This window comes from Onychomys torridus, chromosome 8 (assembly GCF_903995425.1).
Source record: "Onychomys torridus chromosome 8, mOncTor1.1, whole genome shotgun sequence".
Lineage (NCBI taxonomy): Eukaryota > Metazoa > Chordata > Mammalia > Rodentia > Cricetidae > Onychomys > Onychomys torridus.
In genome coordinates this window covers 74403437-74428032 of record NC_050450.1, presented here as the reverse complement: position 1 = coordinate 74428032, position 24596 = coordinate 74403437, and the positions used below count along the sequence as shown (strand labels likewise).

Below are 24596 nucleotides of genomic sequence, written 5' to 3'. Positions count from 1 at the left end.
CCTTCATCTTTGAGTTCTAGAACCATCTCATGTTTCAGTTATAACTAATGGTCCAGTTGAGAAAAACCATTCATTTGAGTTGGTATTTCAAAATAGAGGAGAAAAATAATAACTTAAGGGCTGGAGAGATGGCTCAGTGGTTAGTAATACTTGGTGCTCTTGCAGAAGACCTGGGTTCCGTTTCCAACATCCACACAGTGGCTCAGAAGCATCTGAAATTCTACTTGCAGGGGATCCAAGGACACCAGGCATGTAAATGGTACATATGTACACATGTAGGCAAACTCCTCGTACATATAAAATAAGAATAAATAAATCTTTAAAAATAAGGGAAATGCTGTCAGATCATTTTCTTCATTGCTGACTGGCTCATGGGGGTGACACTGGTGTCTCCACAGCACACCAGAGCAGGAGCAGCTGATGGTGGTGTGGCTCAGCTGGATGATCAAAGAAGAGGCGTACTTTGAGAGGTGAGGAAGCAGCATGTGTTCACTCTGTTCAGAAAGCTCTTCTTATTTATTCCCTCCCTGGAGATTCATAGTTTCTCTTCTGTTTTAACAGTACATCAGGTGTCTCTGCTTCTTTTGGGGAGATGTTGTTATTAGTGGCCATGTATTTCCATAGCAACCAGCTTAGTGCGATCATTGACTTAGTCTGCTCCACTTTGGGAATGAAGGTAATTTTTAATAATCTTTTTTTCTGAAAGAAAGTGTGCCTAAACTAACCATTCTGTCATAGTATATAATAAATACATTGTGTTAATTTAAGTAGTTTTAGTTTTTTGGTAGGTTGAAATTTTATTAAAGAATTCCTAGAAAAATAGTAATGTTTAGAACATCTATTTAAATTTATGTATGTATGTGTGTGTGTCTGTGTGGGCAAATGTGCTCATGTATGCAATAGTCCGTAGAAGCCAGAAGAGGGATGGGAACCTCTGGCGCTGGAGTTACAGGCTATTGTTAGTCACCTGACCTAGGTATTAGAAACCAAATTTATGTCCTTTGCCAGAGCAGTCCCTGCTTCGTCACCTCTCCAGCCCTCTTCGTTGGTGGTGGTGTTTGAGATAGGCTGGCCTGGAACTCATGCTAGTCTCAATCGTTTTTACTTCCTGTGTAGATTTTCTAATTTTTTTTTTTTTTTTTTTTTGGTTTTTTGAGACAGGGTTTCTCTGTGTAGCTTTGCACCTGTCCTGGATCTCGCTTAGTAGACCAGGCTGGCCTCGAACTCACAAAGATCCACCTGGCTCTGCCTCCCAAGTGCTGGGATTAAAGGCGTGCGCCACCACCGCCCGGCTTTTACTTTTTAAAAATTTTTTTTTATTTTCTAATTTATTATAAAGCTTACATGAATGAACTCATTTATGAAAATATACACACAGGCAGTCACACATCTATATCTTTATATACTTCTCAATCTATTTAAGATAAAACTGTGGCAAGCAGTTACTAAGTAAAAGTGTGAGTCTGCCAAATACTGTCCGATTATTTTTTATAGGGGATTTTTACAGTTTCATTGTTTATATTAATGCACGAGAGCCCTTGGTTTCCTAAAATCTTACCATGCCCCATTCTAGACAGCCCCATTCTTTTTCACTTTTAAATTTATTTATATATTTGTTGAGATGAGGTCTCCCTATATAACCTGGGCTGTCCTGGAACTTGATATGTAGACCAGGCTGACCTTGAACCCATAGAGATTGGCCTGCCTCTGCCTCCTGAGTGCTGAGATTATAGACATGCAATCACCATGCCTGGCCTGCAAATTTGCTTGGTGAAGAATGGTCCCACTTGTTTTTTATTTTGTTGAATATTAGTAAAACTAGTTCTTCTGTTTTTTTTTTGTTTTTTTTGTTGTTGTTGTTATTGTTTTTTGTTTTTTTTTTGTTTGTTTGTTTTTTTGAGACAAGGACTGGCTAAAACTTTCATGTGATTCTCCTGCCTTTTCTATAGGAGTGCTGGTTTATAGGTTGACTCATCACACTCAGCCTACTAGACTTTCTTCCAGCTTATTTGTGGCATTATGCTTTGCATTTAAATCTTTTTTCTCAGGCTAGAGAGATGGCTCAGAGGTTAAGAGCACTGACTGCTCTTCCAGAGGTCCTGAGTTCAAGTCCCAGCAACCACATGGTGGCTCACAACCATCTATAATGAGATCTGGTGCCCTTTTCTGGCCTGCAGTCATACATGCTGTATACATAATAAATAAATCTTTAAAAAAAAAAAAAAACCCTTTTTTCTCAGTGCTAGTGAACAAACACAGGGCTTCACTTATGCTAGGCAAGTACCCTTCCACTGAGTTATATATACTTCAGTTCTGCATTGATTTTAAATTTTATTCCATTTGAAGTACTTGATGTGTAGTGTCATGTGTATATGTGTATGTGTGTGTATATATGTTTCTTGTTACCATTTATTGGATAAACCTCTTCTATCCACTAGTAGTTAGTGGTAGTAGCTATTAGGTAGTGCCAATAGTTAGTAGTATTTATTAAGTAATTTTAAAGTTTGTTTTGTCTTTATTTTTGACAAAAAGGTCTCAGTATATTGCCTAGGTTGCTCCTGGTCTCCTAGGTGCTAGTGATCCTCCTGCTTCATCCTTCCAGGTGTCTGAGACTATAGGCATGCACACATGTGCACCTCTTTTCTTTCTTTTTTGAGACAGGGTTTTTCTGTGTAGCTTTGGAGCCTGTCTTGGAACTCACTCTGCAGCCCAGGCTGGCCTCAGACTCACAGAGATCCACCTGCCTCTGCCTCCCGAGTGCTGGGATTAAAGGTGTGCGCCGCCGCCTCCCAGTCTTGCACCTCTTTTCTAAGTACGCTTTATATTGCTTCTGCTTTTGTGTCTCTTAATGTCAGGCTTAGGAAGCCACTTGTGAAAGAAGTTTAACTTTTGAATATTAATATTGTACATCACACCCATTTTGGGTAATAAATTCATGAGAGTAAATGTATTTCATACAGTTTACATTCTTTTGGAATTCTTTTTACTATTTTAGATTGTGATTAAGCCAAGCTCCTTGAGCAGGATGAAGACCATCTTCACACAGGAAATCTTTACTGAGCAGGTACTTCCTTTTGTCCTTAGCTAACTAAACTACTTAAAAGAAGAAAGTGGTCTTTTTTCATCATTTTCAGTTTGTAATTATAATTTATTTCATCTTTAAACTGTGAATAATTCACTTAAAGTAAGTAATTCATTATAAAACAGTTTATGTTGAGTTTCTATATTCCTGAAAACTTTAACTCTTCAAGACAAGTAAAATGGTAATCTTTTATTTTATACATGTAGATTTGAAAGGTAAAGGACTTCTCACTTGGCCTCGCTACTAAGTTTTATGTTTTTAGCATTATCGCATGTGCCTTTGTTTACTAATTGTTTTTGGTGGTGTTGGAAATCGAACCATTGGCCTTTGTATGTGATCTACTGCTATACCACTGAGTTACACCTCAAGCCCTTTACATGAGTTTGTGTAAAAATAAATAGAAGGGGTTGAGGATTTAGCTCAGTGGGTTCGATCCTCAGCTCCGGTAAAAAACAAAAAAACAAAAACAAAAAGGAAAACAAATAGAAATTAGAGATCTGTACTAGTTCCTAAGTATGTACTACTTAGGAACTGTCCTGGGGAGTGAACTCAGGAATTTGTACATGCTAGACAAGCATCCTAACACTTAGATATATTCCTAGCCTTAGTGAGATAAAGTCTCAGTAAGTTGTTCAAGATGGATTTGAACTTGTGAACGTCGTGCTTCAGCCTTTCTTGTGGCTGAAGTTACAGATGAGTGTTAGCACACCTAGTTTACTTTTTGACACTTAGAAATTGTGAAACCGTTGTTCAGGCACATGTCTGTAATCCTAGCACTCAGGACAAAGGAATAGGAGGATCAAGAGTTCATGGTCACCATCCTTGGCAATATAGAGAGTTCAAGGCCAGCCTGATCTACATGAGGCCCTGTCTCAAAACAAAAACCCAGAAACGACAACTTGTACCATTTGATTCTCATCATCCATCCTCAGGGACTGCTTTGGCGTGTGGATGGCTGCTTATGTTGGTAGTCTGCACACTACACCTTCTTTCAGACTAATGTGTTTGTTACCTGATGTCTTCTTTTCTTATTATCTTGATGCTGTTTTTCCCTTTTAGGTTGTTACAGCTCATGCAGTTCGAGTCCCTGTTACCAGCAACCTGAGTGCCAACATTACTGGGTTTCTGCCCATTCATTGTATTTACCAACTTCTCAGGAGTCGATCGTTTACCAAGCACAAAGTATCAATAAAAGTAGGACTTTACATTTAAATTTTCAACTGCAACTCAGTTCTTTCTCACTAGTCCTTGGTTTCTTTACTATAGTCCTTTCCTGTGGTTTGTATATATAATGTTTGGTAGTAAGCTAAATTATTAGTTATTTATATAGTTAATTATTATTAATAACCCAATTTCAGATTTTAAAACAATATTATAAATTATTTACAAAATGTACAGCATTGTTTTTCCACTTAAATTCTCAATAGCACTTAACTATTTCACTTAACAATTAGTAAGAAATTGCCATTTTTTTTACATTTTTGTTTTGTTTGAAACAGATTCTCATGAAATCTTAGTTGGCCTTGAACTTGATTTGTAGCTGAGGCTGGCCTTGAATTCTCGGTCCTCCTGCTTTTCCCTCCTAAGTGCTGGGGTTATAGGTGTGCACTAACACATCTGGACCATTTTCTAGGTTTTGCTTTTGTTCACCATTTCAGTAGTCGGTGTTTGCAAGTTCGTAACAGACATAGCCAGGGCCTGATTACAGATGTGTCCGTTTTGATGTTTACTTATGTCAGAGAGTTCAAAGGTCTTCCAGAGAGAAGTCTGAAACCCATGCAGTAAATGAATATTTTAAAGTTCCTTTACTTAAAAAGAACAACCCACAGTTTACATATGGCATATACCCTCAGGTGACCTTGCTGTGGTGGTTTAGTGAAGTTATTACTTTTCAGCTAGATTGCATCTTCTGCTTCTTTCTGTATTTTTATCAAGTAAAATAGCTATGGATTAAGAGTCCAGCTACACACCCCAAGTTTCTACATGTCCTCTACTCATCAGTAGTTAGATGGTAGTCCCGTATTAGTGCTTAATCTAAGCCCCTCCTTCCTTATTTTGAGACAAGGTTTCTCTGGGTAGCCCTGGCTGTCTGGGAACTTTCCCATAGACCAGGCTGGCCAGGATTTAGAGATCTGCCTGCCTCTGCCTGAGATTAAAGGTATGGTCCAACTTAAATCACTTTCTTAATCAGGGGGTGTCTCTCAGAAGAAATAGCCTCCTGCCACATGTCCTCTTCTGCTGGGAAGTCTTCCATGACACATACAGATCTCATTACACCCAAAGCCAGGCTTCTCACCATGTTAGGTGTATCTTTCACTGGACAGTCTTTTTGATTAAATTATAAAGACGTTTAAGCCAAAGGTATTTATCAGGAGAGTTAGTATATTTTAGCTCCCCACACTAATGGTGAATACTCTGATTTGAAAAACAATGGAAAGCTATAGGTGCTTCTGCAGTTTTGCTTTTTTTTAAATTTTTTGCCTTGATTCAATGCCTTTTCCTTCTAGGACTGGATTTACAGACAGCTGTGTGAAACCTCCACTCCACTCCACCCTCAGCTGCTTCCTCTGATCGATGTGTACATAAACTCTATCCTTACTCCTGCATCGAAATCAAATCCTGAAGCCACAAATCAGCCAGTCACAGAACAGGAGATACTTAACATTTTTCAGGAAGTCATTGGGGTAAATAAAATAATGCTTCTTTTACATCTGTTACATTTCTGGCTTAGTCCATATTTTTCTCTCTTCAGAAGTCTTATATGTGATTCTGATTTCAAAATAAGATTAATGCATAGGTATGCACACTTGCACACAGAATTGCAAACACATACATACTATACACATACAGTGAGATTAAATTTTATTAGCTCACTAATAAAAATATATATAGTAGTAGTATTCTAAGTAGTTTGTCCAAGAACGCTTATTTAAGAGTTCTTTTCTACATATTTAAAAAAAACTAGCCGGGCGGTGGTGGCGCACGCCTTTACTTTAATCCCAGCACTCGGGAGGCAGAGCCAGGTGGATCTCTGTGAGTTTGAGGCCAACCTAGGCTACCATGTGAGCTCCAGAAAAGGCGCAAAGCTACACAGAGAAACCCTGTCTCGAAAAACCAAAAAAACAAAACGAAACAAACAAACAAAAAAACTATTTTATTTATCTTTTTACCTTTTGTGTGTGTATTCCTGAATGAATAGTTTTTGAGAAAGTGTCTCACTTTGTAGCCTGGGTGGTCTCAAGCTTATAATCTTGCTGCCTCAGCTTCATGAATACTGGAATAACAGGCTTAGCCCACCATGCACAGCACGAGGAGTTGTTTTGAAGCCTCCTGTTGAAGTGGAATGGGTATCTTGAAGATTATTGCTAAAGGACTGTGGGATATTTCAACATATCCAACATGGTGTTGTTTAGCTTCCTAGGAATCAAAGATACATCTGGATTCAATTATGGAAAGTTGGGTGAAATCTTTCTCCTTATTTTGCTAGGAAAAGTTGCAGTTTGCATAGACACAGTTGAATATACAGTATCTATTTTATGAATTGCTTTCTTCATGGCAATTTAATATAGTGCTTGATTCCTGCAAGTCTTTCAGAAGCAGGTGGGAGTACTGTGGAGAGGTAGTAGATGAAGTCCTGTGACATTTTCCCCTCATAAAAACCAGGAAAGATGTTTTCTTTCATCGCCACGACCTTCCTTTTGCAAGGCAGGCAGCCGTCTCCGTCTGCTGTGAACCCAGCAGTCTCCTCCCAGTCCAGCTGTGCCTGATGCAGCAGCACTGCATGGCTGGTTTCCTTGCTGAAAAGGAAGGCAGCTCCTGCGATTTACCTTCTGACGGTTTTGTGTCCCTAGGGTGACAGTGTCCGCCTTAGTCAGCGCTTCAGTATCACGGCGCAGCTTTTGGTGCTCTATTACATCCTTTCTTATGAGGAAGCACTCCTGGCAAACACAAAGACTTTAGGTAAGTCACCTAGAGCCCAGTGGGTCCAGTTCACAGTGAATCTGATAGTCCAGGGACATCTAGTGAAGAGGTCGTAAAGAGATGCCAGGAAGTTCTTTTAGCTAGACTTCAGACCATTGGTATCATATCGTGGGACTAAGATGGCTTCTTTAGTTTTTATTTTAATGAATCCAATTTGAGAGAGAGGAAGGTCAACTTTGGGCCATGGTATAAGGGGTAGAATGGTTGTCAGTTGAAATAAGAAACCTAGAGAACTAGATTAGTTTGTAGGGGCTCAGGAGCTCAGCTTTAGATATGTAGAGATCTCCGTTCTTGGAAGTGAGGACAGTGAGTAGGAGGCTGTGTACCTAGTAGATACCAGGACTGAACAGCTTTGCATATATGTGGTATTTAAAATTATGACATAAGATAGGTTCCCAGCAATGGAGTGTAGAGGAAATCCAGGACGATATGGTGTCCTAGATGCCTAAAGGAGAAGGGTAGGAGTCGGTGATGACTGCTGTCTGAGCTCTGTTGGATGGTCTTGAATGAAGAAGATGAGGACTGGGTTTCAGATGGTGCTCCACAGAGCCTGGTAGAGGTCACTTTGACTGTGGAGTGGTAGGGCGAAAATGTAATTGTAAGGCTGAGCATGGTGGTGCATACCTTTGATTCCAGCATCCATGGGGTAGGGCAGGGCAGAGGCAGGAGGGTCTCTGTGAGTTCCAGGACAGCCAGGGCTACAACAGAGAAACTGTGTCTTGAAAAACAAAACAAAACAAATCAAAAGGAAAGAAAACTAATTGTAATGAAGAGTAGAGACTGCACTTTGGGGAATTATTAAAGGGAAAGAGAGAAGCAATGTGGTAATAGGGGTAGGAATAAGGTCAGGAAGGGATGATGAAAAGTGTGGTGTGTGTGTGTGTGTGTGTGTGTGTGTGTAAGTGTGTGTGTAAGTGTGTGTGTAAGTACACCACACGTGTGGGTGCCCATTGATCTCTGGAATGAGAGTACAGGCAGTTGTGAGTAACCTGATGTGGGTGCTTGTGCTCCCAACCACTGGGGCCGTCTTTCTCGTCCTAACTTTCTGAGATGACAAGGATGCATGGTATTAGTTGTTGAGAGCAATGTCGTATGGAGAGGGGTTCTTGGAACCAGCCAGTCTCTGGAGTACGCCCTTGATGAGTGGGAAGAGGTGGGTGAGAAGATGCCGTTCCTCACAAAGCTTGCCTTGGTTACGGTTTTACCTGGTCTAGTTTTTGTCTTCCAGGCTGTGAAGAACTTCAGAATATGCCACAGTGTTGAGACAGTTTTTGTCTGGAGCCAAGAGATTATTTGCCTCAGCTGTCTTCCTACCTGTGATACTGTGTTGTAGTTTCAGCACTTGCTAATTGTCCTTTGCTTTAACATTAGCAGCCACCTGGTGGATACAGAAGTTCAGAGGTAGAATCTGAGGTAGAATGCAGTACTGGAATGTTGTAGCTGATAAAATACACATGTGTGTATTCATTGTTTGTTTAAAATTACTTATGCACATGTTTATATATATGAATTTTAGTTAAATGTTCATTTAAGAATCTTTTAGACAGGAGATAAAAATTGTACATATTTATAGGAAACTACTGATTTAAGTATCTATCAAAAAGAAGATGTGTAGTAATGAATGATTTCCTGCATACTTACTTAAAATATAAAAGGTATTTGGTCTAAACAGACAATTATTTCAAACCTTTATTTATTTATTCACTGCATTGGTGTGTTTTCATGTTTCCCATGGCACAAGGGTAGCTAGAGACCAGAGGACAACTTGAGTTTTCTTTTTCCCCCATGTGGGTCTCAGGAATGGGTTTATATATTCAGGGTTGATGGCAAATGCCCTTACCCACAGAGCATTTTGCCAGCCTCCATCGTTACTCTAACACTGATATACTTCTTACTCTTTTTTTTAAATTTTATTTTTTATTATTAATTTATTTATTTTTCTATTATCAGGTTGATACAGTATAAATTCTTATCCTAATAGTGAAATGTTTCATTGAGGTTTGCCTAGTAATTGAGTAAAACCAAAGCTTATTATGAGCCACAGTCATCCTAGGGTCCCCCTGCTATGTAGCCTCCCTGGTTCTGTGGGTTGCAGTCTGATTGTTCTTTGCTTTATATCTAGAATCTACTTATGAGTGAGTACATACCATGTTTGTCCTTCTGGGTTTGGGTTACCTCACTCAGGTTGATGTTTTCTAGTTCCATCCATTTGCCTGCAAATTTCATGCTGTCATTGTTTTTCTCTGCTGAGTATTACTCCATTGTGTAGATGTACCACATTTTCTTAATCCATTCTTCAGTTGATGGGCATGTAGGTTGTTTCCAGGTTCTGGCTATTACAAATAGTGCTGCTATGAACATATCTGAGCATGTATCTTTGTGGTATGATTGAGCATTCCTTGGGTACATGCCCAAGAGTGGTATGGCTGGGTCTTGAGGTAGATCGATTCCCAATTTTCTGAGAAACCACCATACTGATTTTCACAGTGGCTGTACAAGTTTGCATTCCCACCAACAGTGGAGGAGTGTTCCCTTTGCTCCGCATCCTCTCCAGCATTGACTGTCATTAGTGTTTTTGATCATAGCCATTCTGACAGGTGTAAGGTGGTATCTCAGAGTCGTTTTGATTTGCATTTCTCTGATGGTTAAGGATGTTGAGCATTTGTGAGTCTTCTTTTGAGAATCTCTGTTTAGCTCTTCAACCCATTTTTTAAATTGGATTGTTCAGTATTTTGATGTCTAGTTTCTTGAGTTCTTTATATACTGTGGAGATCAGTCCTCTGTCAGATGTGGGGTTGGTGAAGGTCTTTTCCCATTCTGTAGGCTGTCTTTTTGTCTTATTGACCGTATCTTTTGCCCTGCAAAAGCTTCTCAGTTTCAAGAGGTCCCATTTATCAATTGTTGTGCTCAGTGTCTGTGCTGCTGTTGTTATATTAAGGAAATATTCTCCTGTGTCAATACATTCAAGACTACTTTCTACTTTCTTTTCTATCAAGATCAGTGTAACTGGATTTATGTTGAGGTCTTTGATCCACTTGGACTTGAGTTTTGTGCATGGTGACAGATACGGATTTATTTGTAATCTTTTACATATTGACATCCAGTTATGCCAGCACCATTTGTTGAAGATACTTTCTTTTTTCCATTGTATAGTTTTGGCTTCTTTGTCAAAAATCAGGTGTTCATATGTGCATGGATTAATGTCAAGGCCTTCAATTCGATTCCATTGGTCTGTATGTAGGTTTTTATACCTGTATCAAGCTGTTTTTATTACGATAGCTTTATAGTAGAGCTTGAGGTCAGGGATGGTGATGCCTCCAGAGGTTGCTTTATTATACAGGATTCTTTTAGCTATCCTGGGTCTTTTGTTTTTCCATATGAAGTTGAGAATTTTTCTTTCCAAGTGTGTGAAGAATTGTGTTGGGATTTTGTTGGGGATTGCATTGAATCTATAGATTGCTTTTGGTAAGATTGCCTTTTTTTTTTTTTTTTTTTGGTTTTTCGAGACAGTGTTTCTCTGTGTAGTTTTGTGCCTTTCCTGGAACTCACTTTGTAGACCAGGCTGGCCTCGAACTCACAGAGATCCTCCTGCCTCTGCCTCCCGAGTGCTGGGATTAAAGGCGTGCGCCACCACCGCCCGGCTAAGATTGCCATTTTTACTATGTTAATCCTACCTATCCACAAGCATGGGAGATCCTTCCATTTTCTGATATCTTCTTCAATTTCTTTCTTTAGAGATTTAAAGTTCTTATCAAAAATGTCCTTCACTTGTTTAGTTAGTGTTATCCCAAGATATTTTACATTATTTGTGGTTATTGTAAAGGGTGATGTTTCTCTGACTTCTTTCTCAGTCCTTTTATCATTTGTGTATAGGAGGGCTACTGATTTTTTTGAGTTAATCTTGTATCCTGCCACATTACTGAAGGAGTTTATCAGCTGTAGGAGTTCCGTGGTAGAATTTTTGGGGTCACTTATGTATACTATCATATCATCTGCAAATAGTGAAAGTTTGACTTCTTTCTTTCCAATTTGTGTCCCTTTGATCTCCTTTTGTTGTCTTATTGCTCTAGCTAGAACTTCAAGTACTATATTGAATAAATATGGGGAGAGTGGACAGCCTTGTCTTGTTCCTGATTTTATTGGAGTCGCTTTGAGTTTCTCTCCATTTAATTTGATGGTGGCTGTTGGCTTGCTGTAAATTGCCTTTATTATGTTTAGGAATGTTCCTTGTATTCCTGATCTCTTTAAGACCTTTATCTTAAAGGGGTGTTGGATTTTGTCAAAGGCTTTTTCAGCATCTAATGAGATGATCATGTGGTTTTTTTCCTTTCAGTTTGTTTATATGGTGTATTACATTGACAGATTTTCGTATGTTGAACCATCCTTGCATCCCTGGGATGAAACCTACTTGGTCATAGTGGATAATTTTTTTTTTTTATGTTTTCTTGGATTCGGTTTGCCATTGTTTTGTTGAGTATTTTTGCATCAATGTTCGTGAGGGAGGTTGGTCTGTAATTCTCTTTCTTTGTTGCATCTTTGTGTGGTTTGATACCTCTTTTTTTTGTTTTTTTGTTTTTGTTTTGTTTTTTGAGACAGGGTTTCTCTGTAGCTTTGGAGCCTGTGCTGGACTAGCTCTGTAGACCAGGCTGGCCTCGAACTCACAGAGATCCATCTGCCTCTGCCTCCCAAGTGCTGGGATTATAGGCGTGTGCCACCACTGCCTGGCAATACCTCTTATTCTTTTAAAAAAAAAAAAAAAAAAAAGAGGATTTGCATTTTATCATTTGAAAATGAATAATTAATTATATTGGATATTTGGATTTCCTTTTGTACAGTATAGGTAACCTGAAAATTTCATATATTCATATGGTTTACTGCAAAATACTTAAATTCAAATTAGAATGCATGGTACACAGAAGAAGGAGGTAGAGATGAGACAGTGATTGACTGGCAGAGACCTTGACTGTGTGTGGTTATAGGACTCCACAAAAGGTTTGAGTGTGGAGCTAGAGGTATGTGATTTGATGAATTGTATTTAAATAAGAGAAATGTGGCTGCAGGGTTAGGGTTGTACAAGGAGATGAGAAGTTGGAGGCAGGAATGTCAGACCATAGTGACCATGGGTGAAGTAGGCTTTAAAATGGAATAACATACAAAGAAATTAAGTTGGATTTTGTTAAAAAAGTCAAAGAGTAGATGCTGCTAACTGAAGGTAGGATATAGGCGAGAAGGAAGTCAAATTCACATTGTCTAACATCCTTTAAATAGTCACCAGGCATCATAAATAAAGTACTCAAAGTCTTTTTGTTTTTTAGAGTCAGTGTCTTAGGTAGCCCAGACTGGCTTTTAATTTGAACTTCTGATCCTGCCTCCATCTCCCATGTGCTAGGATTACAGATGTATGTCTGTATTGCCTAGTGCTTTCTTGTTTTTTGTTTGTTTGTTTTGGTTTTTGAGACAGGGTTTCCCTGTGTACCTTTGTGCCTTTCCTGGAACTCACTTGGTAGCCCAGGCTGGCCTTGAACTCACAGAGATCCGCCAGACTTTGCCTCCTGAGTGCTGGGATTAAAGGCGTGCTTTCTTATTTACTTTTATTTTATGTGCATTGGTGTTTTCCTCCATGTATATATGAGTGAGCGTGTCAAACTGGAGTTACAGACAGCTATGAACTGCCATGTGGGTGCTGGGAATTGAACCCTGGTCCTCTGGAAGACCAGCCAGTGCTCTTGAATCCTGAGCCATTTCTCCAGCCTTTTTTTCTTACCCACCTGGTATTTTATAATTTGCACTTGAATCATCAAGCTCTAAGTCTGTTTATGACTACTTTGGGCTTTCTAAATGGATGTGGGGAAGTCTTGGCAGAGCTCTTTCAATGTACTGCATTTCTGCACTAAAACCTACCATGATTCCTTTTTCTTTTCATTTGTTTCAAGTCAGTGCATTTTCTAGATCTTACCCTTGTTTTTCCCTTATGGTCAACTATTTTGGTAGCTATTTTTGTCTTTAATTTCATTTACATTCATCTATTAATAAGTAAATTAAAAGTAATTTCACATTGTCTTTATTCCCATTTGTTTTCAAAGTTAAGATTTTTTCCTCTGATACTCTTATTTTACACTCTTTGTCTTTTACCGACAGCTTCCATGCAAAGAAAGCCCAAATCATATTCTTCTTCTTTAATGGACCAGATTCCTATCAAGTTCCTTATTCGGCAGGCTCAGGGACTGCAGCAGGAGTTGGGAGGTATTTGTCCTATTCATTTTCTTTGCTAAAGTTTATTGTTAAGAACTGTTGGGGTTGGGGATTTAGCTCAGTGGTGGAGCGCTTGCCTAGCAAACACAAGGCCTGGCATTCGATCCTTAGCTCCAAAAAAATGTTATTGCTTATGCTGTAAGATGCAGTAAGCGCTCAGTGTTAAAAATGTAAAAAATTCACCGGGGGGGCGGTGGTGGCACACTCCTGTAATCCCAGCACTTGGGAGGCAGAGCCAGGTGGATCTCTGAGTTTGAGGCCAGCCTGGTCTCCAAAGTGAGTTCCAGGAAAGGCGCAAAGCTACAGAGAATCCCTGTCTCCGGGAAAAAAAAAATGTAAAAAATTCAAGAATGAAAATGCTTTTTGCTTCTCTCACTAAATCCATTATCTTACTTGTACAAATCACTCCTCTTCTAGAGAATCCAGCTGTTTTCAGTGTGACATGCATTTTAAGTCATTTTCCTTATAGGGTGACCCAAATACAATTGCTGATATTTGGGCATTGGGGTACAGATAACACACACACACAAGCACATACCCACACACGTGATGTTTGGATGCCTACTTCTTTAATTCCCTTCATCTTATGATGAGGTGATTTGGACATAACCCTGTTGTAAGCTGCAATTATGTCAAGTCCAAAATACATTGTGGCCAGGTGTGGTGGCTCAACCTTTCACCATAGCATTTGGGAGGCTGAGGTAGTTGGATCTCTGTGAGTTTGAGGCCATCCTGGTCTACAGAGTGAGTGCCGGGACAGATCAAGCTACACAGTGAGATCCTATTTCAAAAACAAAACATTTGCTCCCTCCAGTTACAGGACACTGAAGCTCAGCAGTACAGCCCAGCTCAGAGAGTGCCTTTCTTCCCCTGTGATTGTAAGCTCTCTGAGCTGCCCACTGCTGCTGGCCTTAGCAGGAGAGTTTGTCTCATGTTTGGATCCTTGTACTGATTTCAGAGCGGTGTTTGCCACGTCTATAGCACTGTATAGAGCACTTCCACATCACTGTGTATCTGAGCATTCATCAGTCCAACTATTCAAAGCTGTAGGCTGTCTTTGACCTAGACAACATCAGTTTCATGTGGTTGAATCTAATAGATATTCACATAATATATTAAAAATATAATGGTATGCCTCCTTTTTTTCACATTTCTTTTTTCATTACTTGAAATTTGCACTGAGGGCCTTACATGAATTAAGCTAGTACTTTATCACTGAGCTAAGCCTCCAGCCCTCTGCCTCTTCTGAGGTCATTTTTCTTGGAGTCTTGGATATGTATCAATTTGTGTAGATCTACTTTGAAACTGCTCCATAATATTCCATGAAATATTAATATGGATGTAATAGTTCAATTGTAAATATCGTTAAATAGATCTGTAATAATTTTAGAAATTTGATGTTTTCTTAATAAACCACCTTTCATGTTTCAGTGTGGTTTTCCTCTGTCTTTGAAGTTATGATTTTTCTTCTCTTTCTTTTTTGTGGTTGGTTTGGAAGAGGAACATGAGCCTTCATTGGACATGGTTAGCCAGATGGCTACATTTGTTATAGCTTTACATAGTCTGTTTCTAAAAAAAATGGTACAGTATTTGGCAGCACTGGCCAATTAACATGTTTTACTGACAAGAGTACAATATGTAGATTGGTTTGCATTTCTCTGTGACTGTTGGGAGTAGTCTTAGTTGTACATATGTTTAGAGATTTAAAGTTCAATAGCACTTTGCGTTGTTACAGTGACTTTTTGAATGTAGAAACATCACTTCTAAGCAGAATCCTGAGGGTCAGGCATGGTGGCACATGATAATCTTAACACTTGAGAAGCTTTTTGTTGTTGTTTTTTCTCCTCTGGGCTCCTGAAACAAGCTATGTTAATAGCTTTCAGGATGAGAGTCAACAGGGAGGTGAAAAAAGCTGGGGAAGGTTTGTTATAAGGGCTCATTCTTGACTTACTGTCAGTTAGTCTTCTTGGGGACTTCCATTTAAAATGCTGCTCAGATTTGCTTTTCTTCAATTAGAAAAAGAAATCTGGGAGGCAGAGTCAGGCAGATCTCTGTGATTTCGAGGCCAGTCTGGGCTACAGAGTGAGACCCAGGACAGACACAAAGCTACACAGAGAAACCCTGTCTCGAAAAACAACAACAACAACAACAAAAAAAAAAAAAAAAAAAAAAAAAGAAAAGAAAAAGAAATCTTTCTGTTACTAGTAGTGAACTTAGGCCCTCACACATCTGAGGCAAGTCCTCTGTCCTTTTTCTATACTTTAGTCTTTTTCTGAGGTAATGTCTCACTAAGTTGCCAGGCTGGCCCTGAGCTCAGTGTGTAGCTGAGGCAAGACCTTGAATCTAGGGTCTTACTGCCTCAACTTCTGAACAGCTAGGATTCCAGCCCCAGGCCTAGCTAGAACTTCCTAAAATGTGGCACGCACCTGCAGAAGTGCCTGGGCTGCAGTTTCTACCCTAGTTCCTGGCATGGTGTCTTCACCGTGCATGCGCAGCAGGTTTCTTAATTGTCTGAGGATGGAGGCCTCAGCCCATTCTGTGTGAAACACTGTTAGTGAGCGATGGCTCTGTTCCTTACGGCTGCTGGAATTTAGGAGTGGGCAGGTTCTGTGAGAGAGACTGTGATCCAGGTAACCTACTGTTTTCTTCTTTTTTAAGGGCTGCATTCAGCTTTATTACGTCTTCTAGCAACTAATTACCCCCATTTGTGTATTGTGGATGACTGGATCTGTGAAGAAGAAGTCACAGGCACTGATGCGCTGTTAAGAAGAATGCTTCTGACTAGTAATGCCAAAAGTCACTCTCCGAAACAGCTGCAGGAAGGTGACCGCTCATCTCACCTCTTATTACTACTAACTAGTCTGTCAACTAGCTCCCCAAATACAGACATGGAGACCTGTTATTAATTATGAATGCTTGGACTTAGCTTAGGATTGTCCCACTGGCTCTTTTAACATAACTAACCTGTTTCTCTTCATCTACGTTTTGCCTCAGGCCTTTTCACCTTTCTTTCCTTCTGTATGTCCTACTTTCCTGCTTCCTCCATGTCTGTCTGTCTGGCATCTCCCAGTTGTCTCCTCTTCTGTTTCCCTTGAGTCTGAAGTCCTCCTCCTCCTTACTTTCTCTGCCTGGAAGTCCTTTGCTATTGGCTGTTCAGCTTTTTATTAGACCATTCAGGTGCCTTAGGAAAGCAAGGTAAAACAGTAACACGTCTTTACATAATTAAATAAATGCAACCCATCTTTGCATGGTTAAACAAGTATTCTGCAATAGTGCTAGGCTAATTGAAATCCTATATTGTGAGCAATTATGTTTGGGATAAGGATTTTGAACCAGCTCTTTGCTGTGCTGGGTATCTAGTTGACATGCTTATATCATTCCCATATTCTGTGTCATATCACTAAAAAGATGTAGAAAAATCCCAAACTGGTTAGAAATAAATACAGTAGAACATGGCAGTGTACTTGCTTTTAATGGTAATGTTCCAGATTAGTATCCCTGAATACAAATAATGTGAGCCACACATTAACATCGCAATAGCTGTATTAAAAAATTTCAGTTCATAAGCCTTCTGAAAACAATTGCACAATCACTGTAAAGACTGTCATTGTACAATCTTTACTCCTCTTTGAGGTGACAACATTGGCCTTGGCACCCCATCCAAATCCACTTTGAATTTTTGTTATTGTTGTTCTTGAATTCTTTTTGCTGTTATTTCTAAATCTTTCCCTTTCCCCCTTGGAGCTTCAGATTGAACTGGGCCTTTTGTGCATGCTGGGCCAGTGCACTACTACTCAGCTCTTGAAGGCATTGTCTTTTCATTTTCTGTATACAATTGAAGGAATTGTTAATTATTCAAAGCTGATTGTCCTTAACGTGTGGATTTTGAACCCAACTACAAAGATGACATGTGTGTTCTTACCAGCTTTGGATAGTTTTTTTTTCTATATTTCTTTTAGGTACTGTTGGTTTTCCATGGTGAAAAACATGCATGACTATAGTTTTACTTTGAAGCAGTTGGTTGATCATGGACATCTAGGTATAGATAGTTATTGTGTTCATGATGGCAACAAAAATAAATTCAAAAATATTTTTATTTAATTTCATAGTTCCAATATTATGTAATCAAAATGAAGAATATCAATGAGATTGCTCTTTTTTCATACATATTCAGTATTCCCATTTGGTATTTATTTTATGCTTGCTAGCCAGATGTAGTTAGTGACTACTCTAGTGAAGAGACAATTCTAGATATTTCATAACAGCAGTGTGCTGGATGCTTGTCTCCTATAATGGAACTCCTAGAGCAAAGTACCAAGGAGCTTGAAACTTGCAATAAGAAGCCACAGAAGCAATCCTCAGGCCCACTTTCCTACTTCAGTGGTATTTTTAAAGAACAGCCTGAATTACCCAAGAAAATGAGGTTAGCCTTTTTGTCACTAATAGGATTTTGTTTTACACATAATTCATTGTTTATTAAAGACAAAAACGAATTTGGATGGCAAGTAGATAGATGTTGTTAGTTGTTTTTACTCTTGGGGATCCCAACACCCCGCTCTCAAATAAATCATACATGGGGGCTTATTCTTAATTATAAATGTTGGGCCTTTGCTTAGCTTGTTGCTAGCCAGCTTTCCTTAAATTATCCCATCTACCTTTTGCCTCTGGGCTTTTCCCGTTCTCTTACTTCTGTAAATCTTACTCTTACTCCGTGGCTTGCTGTGTAGCTTGGGTGGCTGACCCCTGGACTCCTCCTTCTCTGGCTTCTAGCACCCCTTCTCCCAGATTTCTCCTTCTGTATATTCTCTCTGCCTGCCAGCCCCACCTATCCTTTCTCCTGCCTTGCTATTGGCCGTTCAGTTCTTTATTAGACCATCAGGTGTTTTAGACAGTCACAGTTATACAGCTTCACAGAGTTAAACATAATGCAACATAAACAAAAGCAACATACCTTAAAATATAATTCTATAACAGATAAATGTTCTAATTTATTTTTTCATGAGGAATTGAATTTTATTTTTATTTTTACATAATTTTTTATTAATTCTTTGGGATTTCACATCATGTACCCCAATCACACTCACCTTCCAGTCCCTTTATATCCATCCCTCACCCCTGCAGCATGCTCCCCCCAAAAAAATTAACACCAAAACAATACAAAAAAACTACCTCACTCTTTTGTCTTTCCAATACCTCTCATTCATCCTAATGGCATTGGGAGCTCCTCCATGCTTAAGGCAGTACACCCTTTTGTCCAGTGAGCCCCACCCACAAAATGTTTATTGTAATGAGTCATGGATGGGTCTGGTTCAAGGTCTCGGGCACACCATCCTCACTGGACCCTCACTGAAACTCCTCTTGGATGTCCTGCTGTTGCCCCAAGTCATGGAGGTCCTGCAAATATTGTGCTGCAGGACCAGCCCTTCATGCGCTCCAGCAGGTCGTAGATGTTAGGGTAGATGTTAGGGGTAGATGTTAGGGGTAGATGTTAGGGGTAGATGTTAGGGTAGATGTTAAGGGTAGATGTTTTAAGGTGGACCAACCCAAGGCCCAGGATGTGGGTCTGGGTGGTAGCTGAGGTGGTCAGTCTGGGCCATTGGGATTGCCCTCTTCAGGCAAGAGGCAGAACCAGCTCTTCTAGGCCCATGCCATCTAGGCCAGCTCTCCCATGCCTGTGGTGAGGGGTAGGGCCACCTCTTCCATGGGGGGCGGGGCCTGAACTTTAGGAAATAATATCTTCACTTTTATGGATTTTTATTTATTTTTTATTTTTTTATTATTATTATTATTATTATTATTATTATTTTAATTTATTTTTCCGAGACAGGGTTTCTCTGTGTAGCTTTGTGCCTTTCCTGGATCTCGCTCTGTAGACCAGGCTGGCCTCGAAATCACAAAGATCCGCCTGGCTCTGCCTCCCGAGTGCTGGGATTACAGGCGTGCGCCACCAATGCCCGGCTTTTTATTACATTTTAACTTACTTATTTGGTATATGTGTGGAGCCCTGCACAAGCCACACTGCACATGTGGAAGTCAGAGGACAACTTGTGGGAGCTGGTTCTATCCTTTAGTGGGTACAGGGATAGAACTCAGGGTATCAAGCTTCACTTGCCCTAAGCCTCTGAGCCATCTCACCTGCCATCCAAGAAGTTTTCTAATGCTTGTATTCACTTTAGTGAATTTATTTTTAACACCATTGCTTTCATGATTTGTTTGGCCCCTACTCTAAGAAAGCAGGATTTATTTCTGCTTCGTAAACATTACAGAATGTAGGTAATGATTGCAAAATTCTCTTTTTAGCATTTTCATCTGTCCCAGTAAATCACACACAAGTGATGCAGATTATGGAGCACTTGACTCTACTTTCTGCCAGTGAACTTATACCTTATGCAGAAGTATTAACATCCAATATGAACCAGCTGCTGAATTCAGGGGTTCCACGGAGAATTCTTCAAACTGTCAATAAGTTATGGATGGTTCTTAATACTGTGATGCCAAGAAGGTAAGTTCCGTGTTCTGCTATATGCACTTGAGATATGTATAGCTTTGATAATATACAGGAAATTTAGTTAGAAAAACATTCACAAAACCACACACATCATTGTTTTTGATGTTATAGTAAAATTCCTTTCTGAAGATGACTATTTAAAGATATGGTGTGGAAACACTAATTTTTAATCTCAGCATGCATTTAGGATAGAGAACAGGCAGATCTCTCTGAAGTTTGAGGACAGCCTTGTCTACATAGTAAGACATTGTCTCAAAAACAAAACAAAACAAAAAACCAAAAAAACCAGATTTGTTGGTTTTTCGAGACAGGGTTTCTGTGTAGCTTTGTGCCTTTCCTGGAACTCACTTGGTAGCCCAGGCTGGCCTTGAACTCACAGAGATCTGCCTGGCTCTGCCTCCCAAGTGCTGGAATTACAGGCGTGCACCACCACCGCCTGGCTTAGATTTGTTACATTTTAAAGAATACCTTAAGAAATAAAAGCTATTAACAATTTTGTGGGCTTTTTTGTTTGTTTGTTTTTGGAGACAGGGTTTCTCTGTGTAGCCCTGGCTGTCCTGGAACTCACTCTGTAGACCGGCCTGGCCTTGAACTCACAGATCCGCTTGTCTTCGTCTCCCCTGTGTTGGAATCAAAGGCATGAACCACCATGCCTGGCTCTTTATTTTCCAATACAGTTATATTATTTCTTTCAGTTAAAGCAATATTTAGTGTTCATCTTACGACTATGTATTTATATATAATGTTCTTTGATTTGATTACCTTTTTCTTCTTCCTTCCTTTTCTTTTCTTTTTTTTCTTTTTTTTTTTTGCTTTTGTTGTTGTTGTTGCTGGTAATCACACTCAGGCTGTGAGCATGATTTTTTTTTTTCCGAGACAGGGTTTCTCTGTATAGCTTTGCGCCTTTCCTAGAACTCACTCTGTAGTCCAGGCTGGCCTCAAACTCACAGAGATCCGCCTGCCTCTGCCTCCTGAATGCTGAGCTTAAAGGCGTGTGCCACCACCGCCCAGCCCACAATGCTTTCTTATACATGAGTGCCATTCCCCATACTAGGCATTGCCACAACACTTGCCTTATTTCCATTTGTTATGCTATCAGTAACTGATAATAGTTCATCCCATATTCTTTATTACGATGAGGCTTACTTTATAGTAATTACAACATATAAAATGATTTTCATGGGGACATCTTGCTTTCCATCTGAATTTTCCCCTGGAACATGCACAGTTGTCCTAGAATTGCTGCTGTCTCTTTGCTTTACTGGGATCCCTGTTTTCTTTCTTAGTTTCTGTCCATATAGAACACTTAATAATGATGTGTTTTGATGTGTATCTTTTTTCCCTTCATAGTATTGGGTACCTGGGGTGGTTTTTTGATTCTGGTAAGCAGTGTCTTAATTTTTAGGACTTTTTCTTTCCTGAATAAATTGAATTATGTGTGTCTTTGTGTTGGTATTTGCATGTGAGTACAGTTGCCTGAAGAGGCCAGAGATATTGGATGCCTGGGAGCTGGAGTTACAGGTGATTGTGAGCCACCTGACTTGGGTGCTTGGAACTGAATTCCTGTCCTCTGGAAGAGCAACAAATGCTCTTAACTTGTGAGCCATCTCTCCAGCCATAGTAATACTGTATAAAGACTGGATGTGGTGGGACATGTTTAGAACAGGCAAGCTCAAAAGGCAAGCTATGAAGATTGTGAATTCCAGGATATCCTGGAATACACAAAGAGACCTTACCTTTTTTTTTTTTTTTTTTTTTTTTTTTGCTTTTCAAGACAGGGTTTCTCTGTGTAACTGTGGCTGTTCTAAAACTCAGACCATAGAACAGGCTGACCTTGAACTCCGAGACTCACCTGCCTCTGCCTCCTGAGTGCTGGGAGTTGAAGGCTCCTGCCACCACCACCACCAGGCCTTTTTTCCTCCCTAGTATCTTTTCATATTTTCCATTGCTTTGGAGTTTTTTTTTTCTTTAGTGTATTTTAATCTTTTTCTAAATAAAACCTTGTGAATGTCTGATCCTTGGATACCCATTCACATTTAAGTGGCAAGTTTTGTATCAGATGAAGTTGGTAGATTTCTGGGCTTCACTTCAGATACCTTCTGTGTATATATTTTCCTCAGCAATTCTCTGATGTTGTTAGCTCAGCCACCATATCTGTAATCTGTCAGATTTCAATGTGGCATTTTACAGTGAGACTTTGTGATGCTAAATATACAATAATGATAGATTTATGGGGCCAGTATAGTTTTGATTTTTTTTTTTAAACTGAACTATTTCATCTTAATATGCTAAGTGTGTTAGAACTGAGTCTTTACTTTGTTTTCTTCCCAGATACTATGATTGTTTCACCTCAGCTGCAAAGACTTTTTTAACTACTTTGTTCATTGTTTAATTTGTATTTGTTTTAGAGACATAATAATATATCATAGGTGTCTAGTTTTTAATTTTTCAGAGTTTATTTATTCCCAGGGCTGCAGATGTAGCTTGGTTGGTAGCGTGCTTACCTGGCATACATGAAACCCTGGGTTCCACTCCCAACAGTGCATAAATGAGTCATGGCGGTCTATTCCTATGATCCTAACACTTGGGAGGGGCTGTAGGAGAATCAGAAGCTCGAGTCATCCTCAGCTATCTGGTGACTAGGGGGCCAGCCTGAACTACCTGAGAGCCTTTCTCAGAAACAAGCAACAATTAATTCCAAGGTTTTTTCCCTACCTGCTTCCCCTACCCCCTTTTTTCTTTTCTTTTTTTTGGTCTATCTTGAAAATACCTCCCCCCCTTTTTTTTTTATACACAGGACTAAATGACTGTAGATGTGAGTTAAAACATAACTATTATGAACATATGACTGTTTTCTCATCAGGTTGTGGGTCATGACTGTTAATGCACTCCAACCTTCCATAAAGTTTATACGACAACAAAAATATACCCAGAATGATTTGATGATAGATCCTCTCATTGTCTTGAGGTGTGACCGGAGGGTTCACAGGTAAGTTATTTAAATTTCATTTTTTCAATAGAGTTGGACTTTGGAGAATCAAAAGAAATTGAAGAAAATCATCTTAACATCCTATTGCTGTTATAAGTACATATATGTGATATAATTAATGTGGCTATTTGGTTTTCTAGTGGCATATATTCATAAATTACAGTTGTTGGCTGGAGAGATGGCTCAGAGGTTCTTCCAGAGGTCCTGAGTTCAATTCCCAGCAGCCACATGGTGGCTCACAACCATCTGTAATGAGATCTGGTACCCTCTTCTGTATACATAATAAATCAATCAATCTTCAAAAAAAAAAATTACAGTTGCTTCAGTGTAATATTTAGTATGTGGGCACTAAAACCTAGTCTTAGAGAAAAGGCTTTGGCAGTCCTCAGTAGGGCTCTTGTGCCTCTTCGGATGAAGAACACCACCATTTCCACTCGCTCATTAACAAGATTTTGCTTTATTGTGTTTTATTTTGAAACAAGGTATCACTGTGTAGCTGAGGGTGATCTTGAACTCTTGGTTTAACTCCTGATTTTCCTGCCTCTGTCATCTTAGTGCTGGGATTACAGGTGTCGGTCACTATATACAGCTTGAAAAATCATTCTAAAATACTGATATGCTTGTCAGTCATTACATACTTACATAAACACATCTCTGGCTGATTGTTCCCCTGCAGTCTTGCTGTTATCAGTGGTGCTCTGCATACTGAGTACTGTGTGTGTGTGCTGCATACTGTGTGTGTGTGTGTGTGTGTGTGTGTGTGTGTGTGTGTGTGTGTGTGTATGTACTATAGTGTTTGCTTCTTAGATCACATTGCTAAAAATAGAATTTTCACAAAAGCAACATACTCATTTTTTTCCGCTTCTTTCTTTCTTTTTTTTTTTTTTTTTGGTTTTTTGAGACAGGGTTTCTCTTGTATAGCCCAGCTCTCCTGGAACTCACTCTGTAGACCAAGCTGGCCTTGAACTCAGAGATTTGCCTGCCTCTGCTTCCTGAGTGTTGGGATTACAGGGGTGCACACCCCGACCAGGCAACATATTCATTTTTAAGAATTTGATTCATGTTGCTTTCCTGCCATCCATAAGGCTCAGCTAATTTGCATTCCATTACAGTGTTTTATATTGTATACCTTCTTGTACATTTCTATTTTATATTTTATAGGAAAATGAAAAGTGGATTCCTTTCTTATTTTATATTTTTGCTAGATTGAACATTTTAATATGTTTGTTGTCTGTTGTTATTTTTTATTTATCTTTCAGGAAAGCTTTTCTTTTTTAAAATAATTCCCAGGTGTGGTCACACATGCCTATTAAGAATCATGAATTTGAGGCCAGCCTGGGCTATATCGTGAGTTTCAGGCCTGCCTGGGGTATGACTTATTTTTTCATCCCATAGTTTCTTTGAAACTCTTTAAAACTTAGCATACAAAGTAATGCATTTCATTATTAAGATTTGCCTTCAAAACACAATACACTCTCTAAAAAAGGGAAAATGTTATCAGTTCTGACTATATATTAGAGTTTTAAATTATTTGGATGTTGGAGGTTGAACCTGAGGCCCTGAGCATGCTGAGTGTGCCCTCCCTTTGAGCTGCATTCCTGGCCCTATTGCTTTGTTTTGCCTTTTTTTTTTTTTTTTTTTTTTTTGGCTTTTCATACATTTCAATTTAACTTTTACCAAGTGATCATTCTCATGGTTTTAAAAGACATACAGCATACATAAATAAACATGAGGATTTGCCTAGTGGTGGTGGTAGGAAAGTGGGTGGACTTCGATCTCAAAGA

At 39.3% G+C, this 24596-nt stretch overlaps 1 protein-coding gene across 2 annotated transcripts in view; it reads left to right on the top strand.

The window, feature by feature from the left end:
- The window catches only part of Ints2 (integrator complex subunit 2), a 51073-nt gene that overhangs the window by 18963 nt on the left and 7514 nt on the right, over positions 1 to 24596 (top strand). Inside the window, exons 10-19 of one of the 2 annotated variants that reach the window (XM_036198152.1) lie at positions 399 to 470; positions 562 to 676; positions 2996 to 3064; positions 4142 to 4276; positions 5590 to 5766; positions 6934 to 7042; positions 13202 to 13306; positions 15974 to 16138; positions 19616 to 19817; positions 22687 to 22812. In XM_036198152.1, coding sequence (XP_036054045.1) covers positions 399 to 470; positions 562 to 676; positions 2996 to 3064; positions 4142 to 4276; positions 5590 to 5766; positions 6934 to 7042; positions 13202 to 13306; positions 15974 to 16138; positions 19616 to 19817; positions 22687 to 22812 — 1275 coding nt within the window. The remainder of the gene's footprint in view (positions 1 to 398; positions 471 to 561; positions 677 to 2995; positions 3065 to 4141; positions 4277 to 5589; positions 5767 to 6933; positions 7043 to 13201; positions 13307 to 15973; positions 16139 to 19615; positions 19818 to 22686; positions 22813 to 24596) is intronic. The other variant, XM_036198153.1, reaches the window with a different exon arrangement.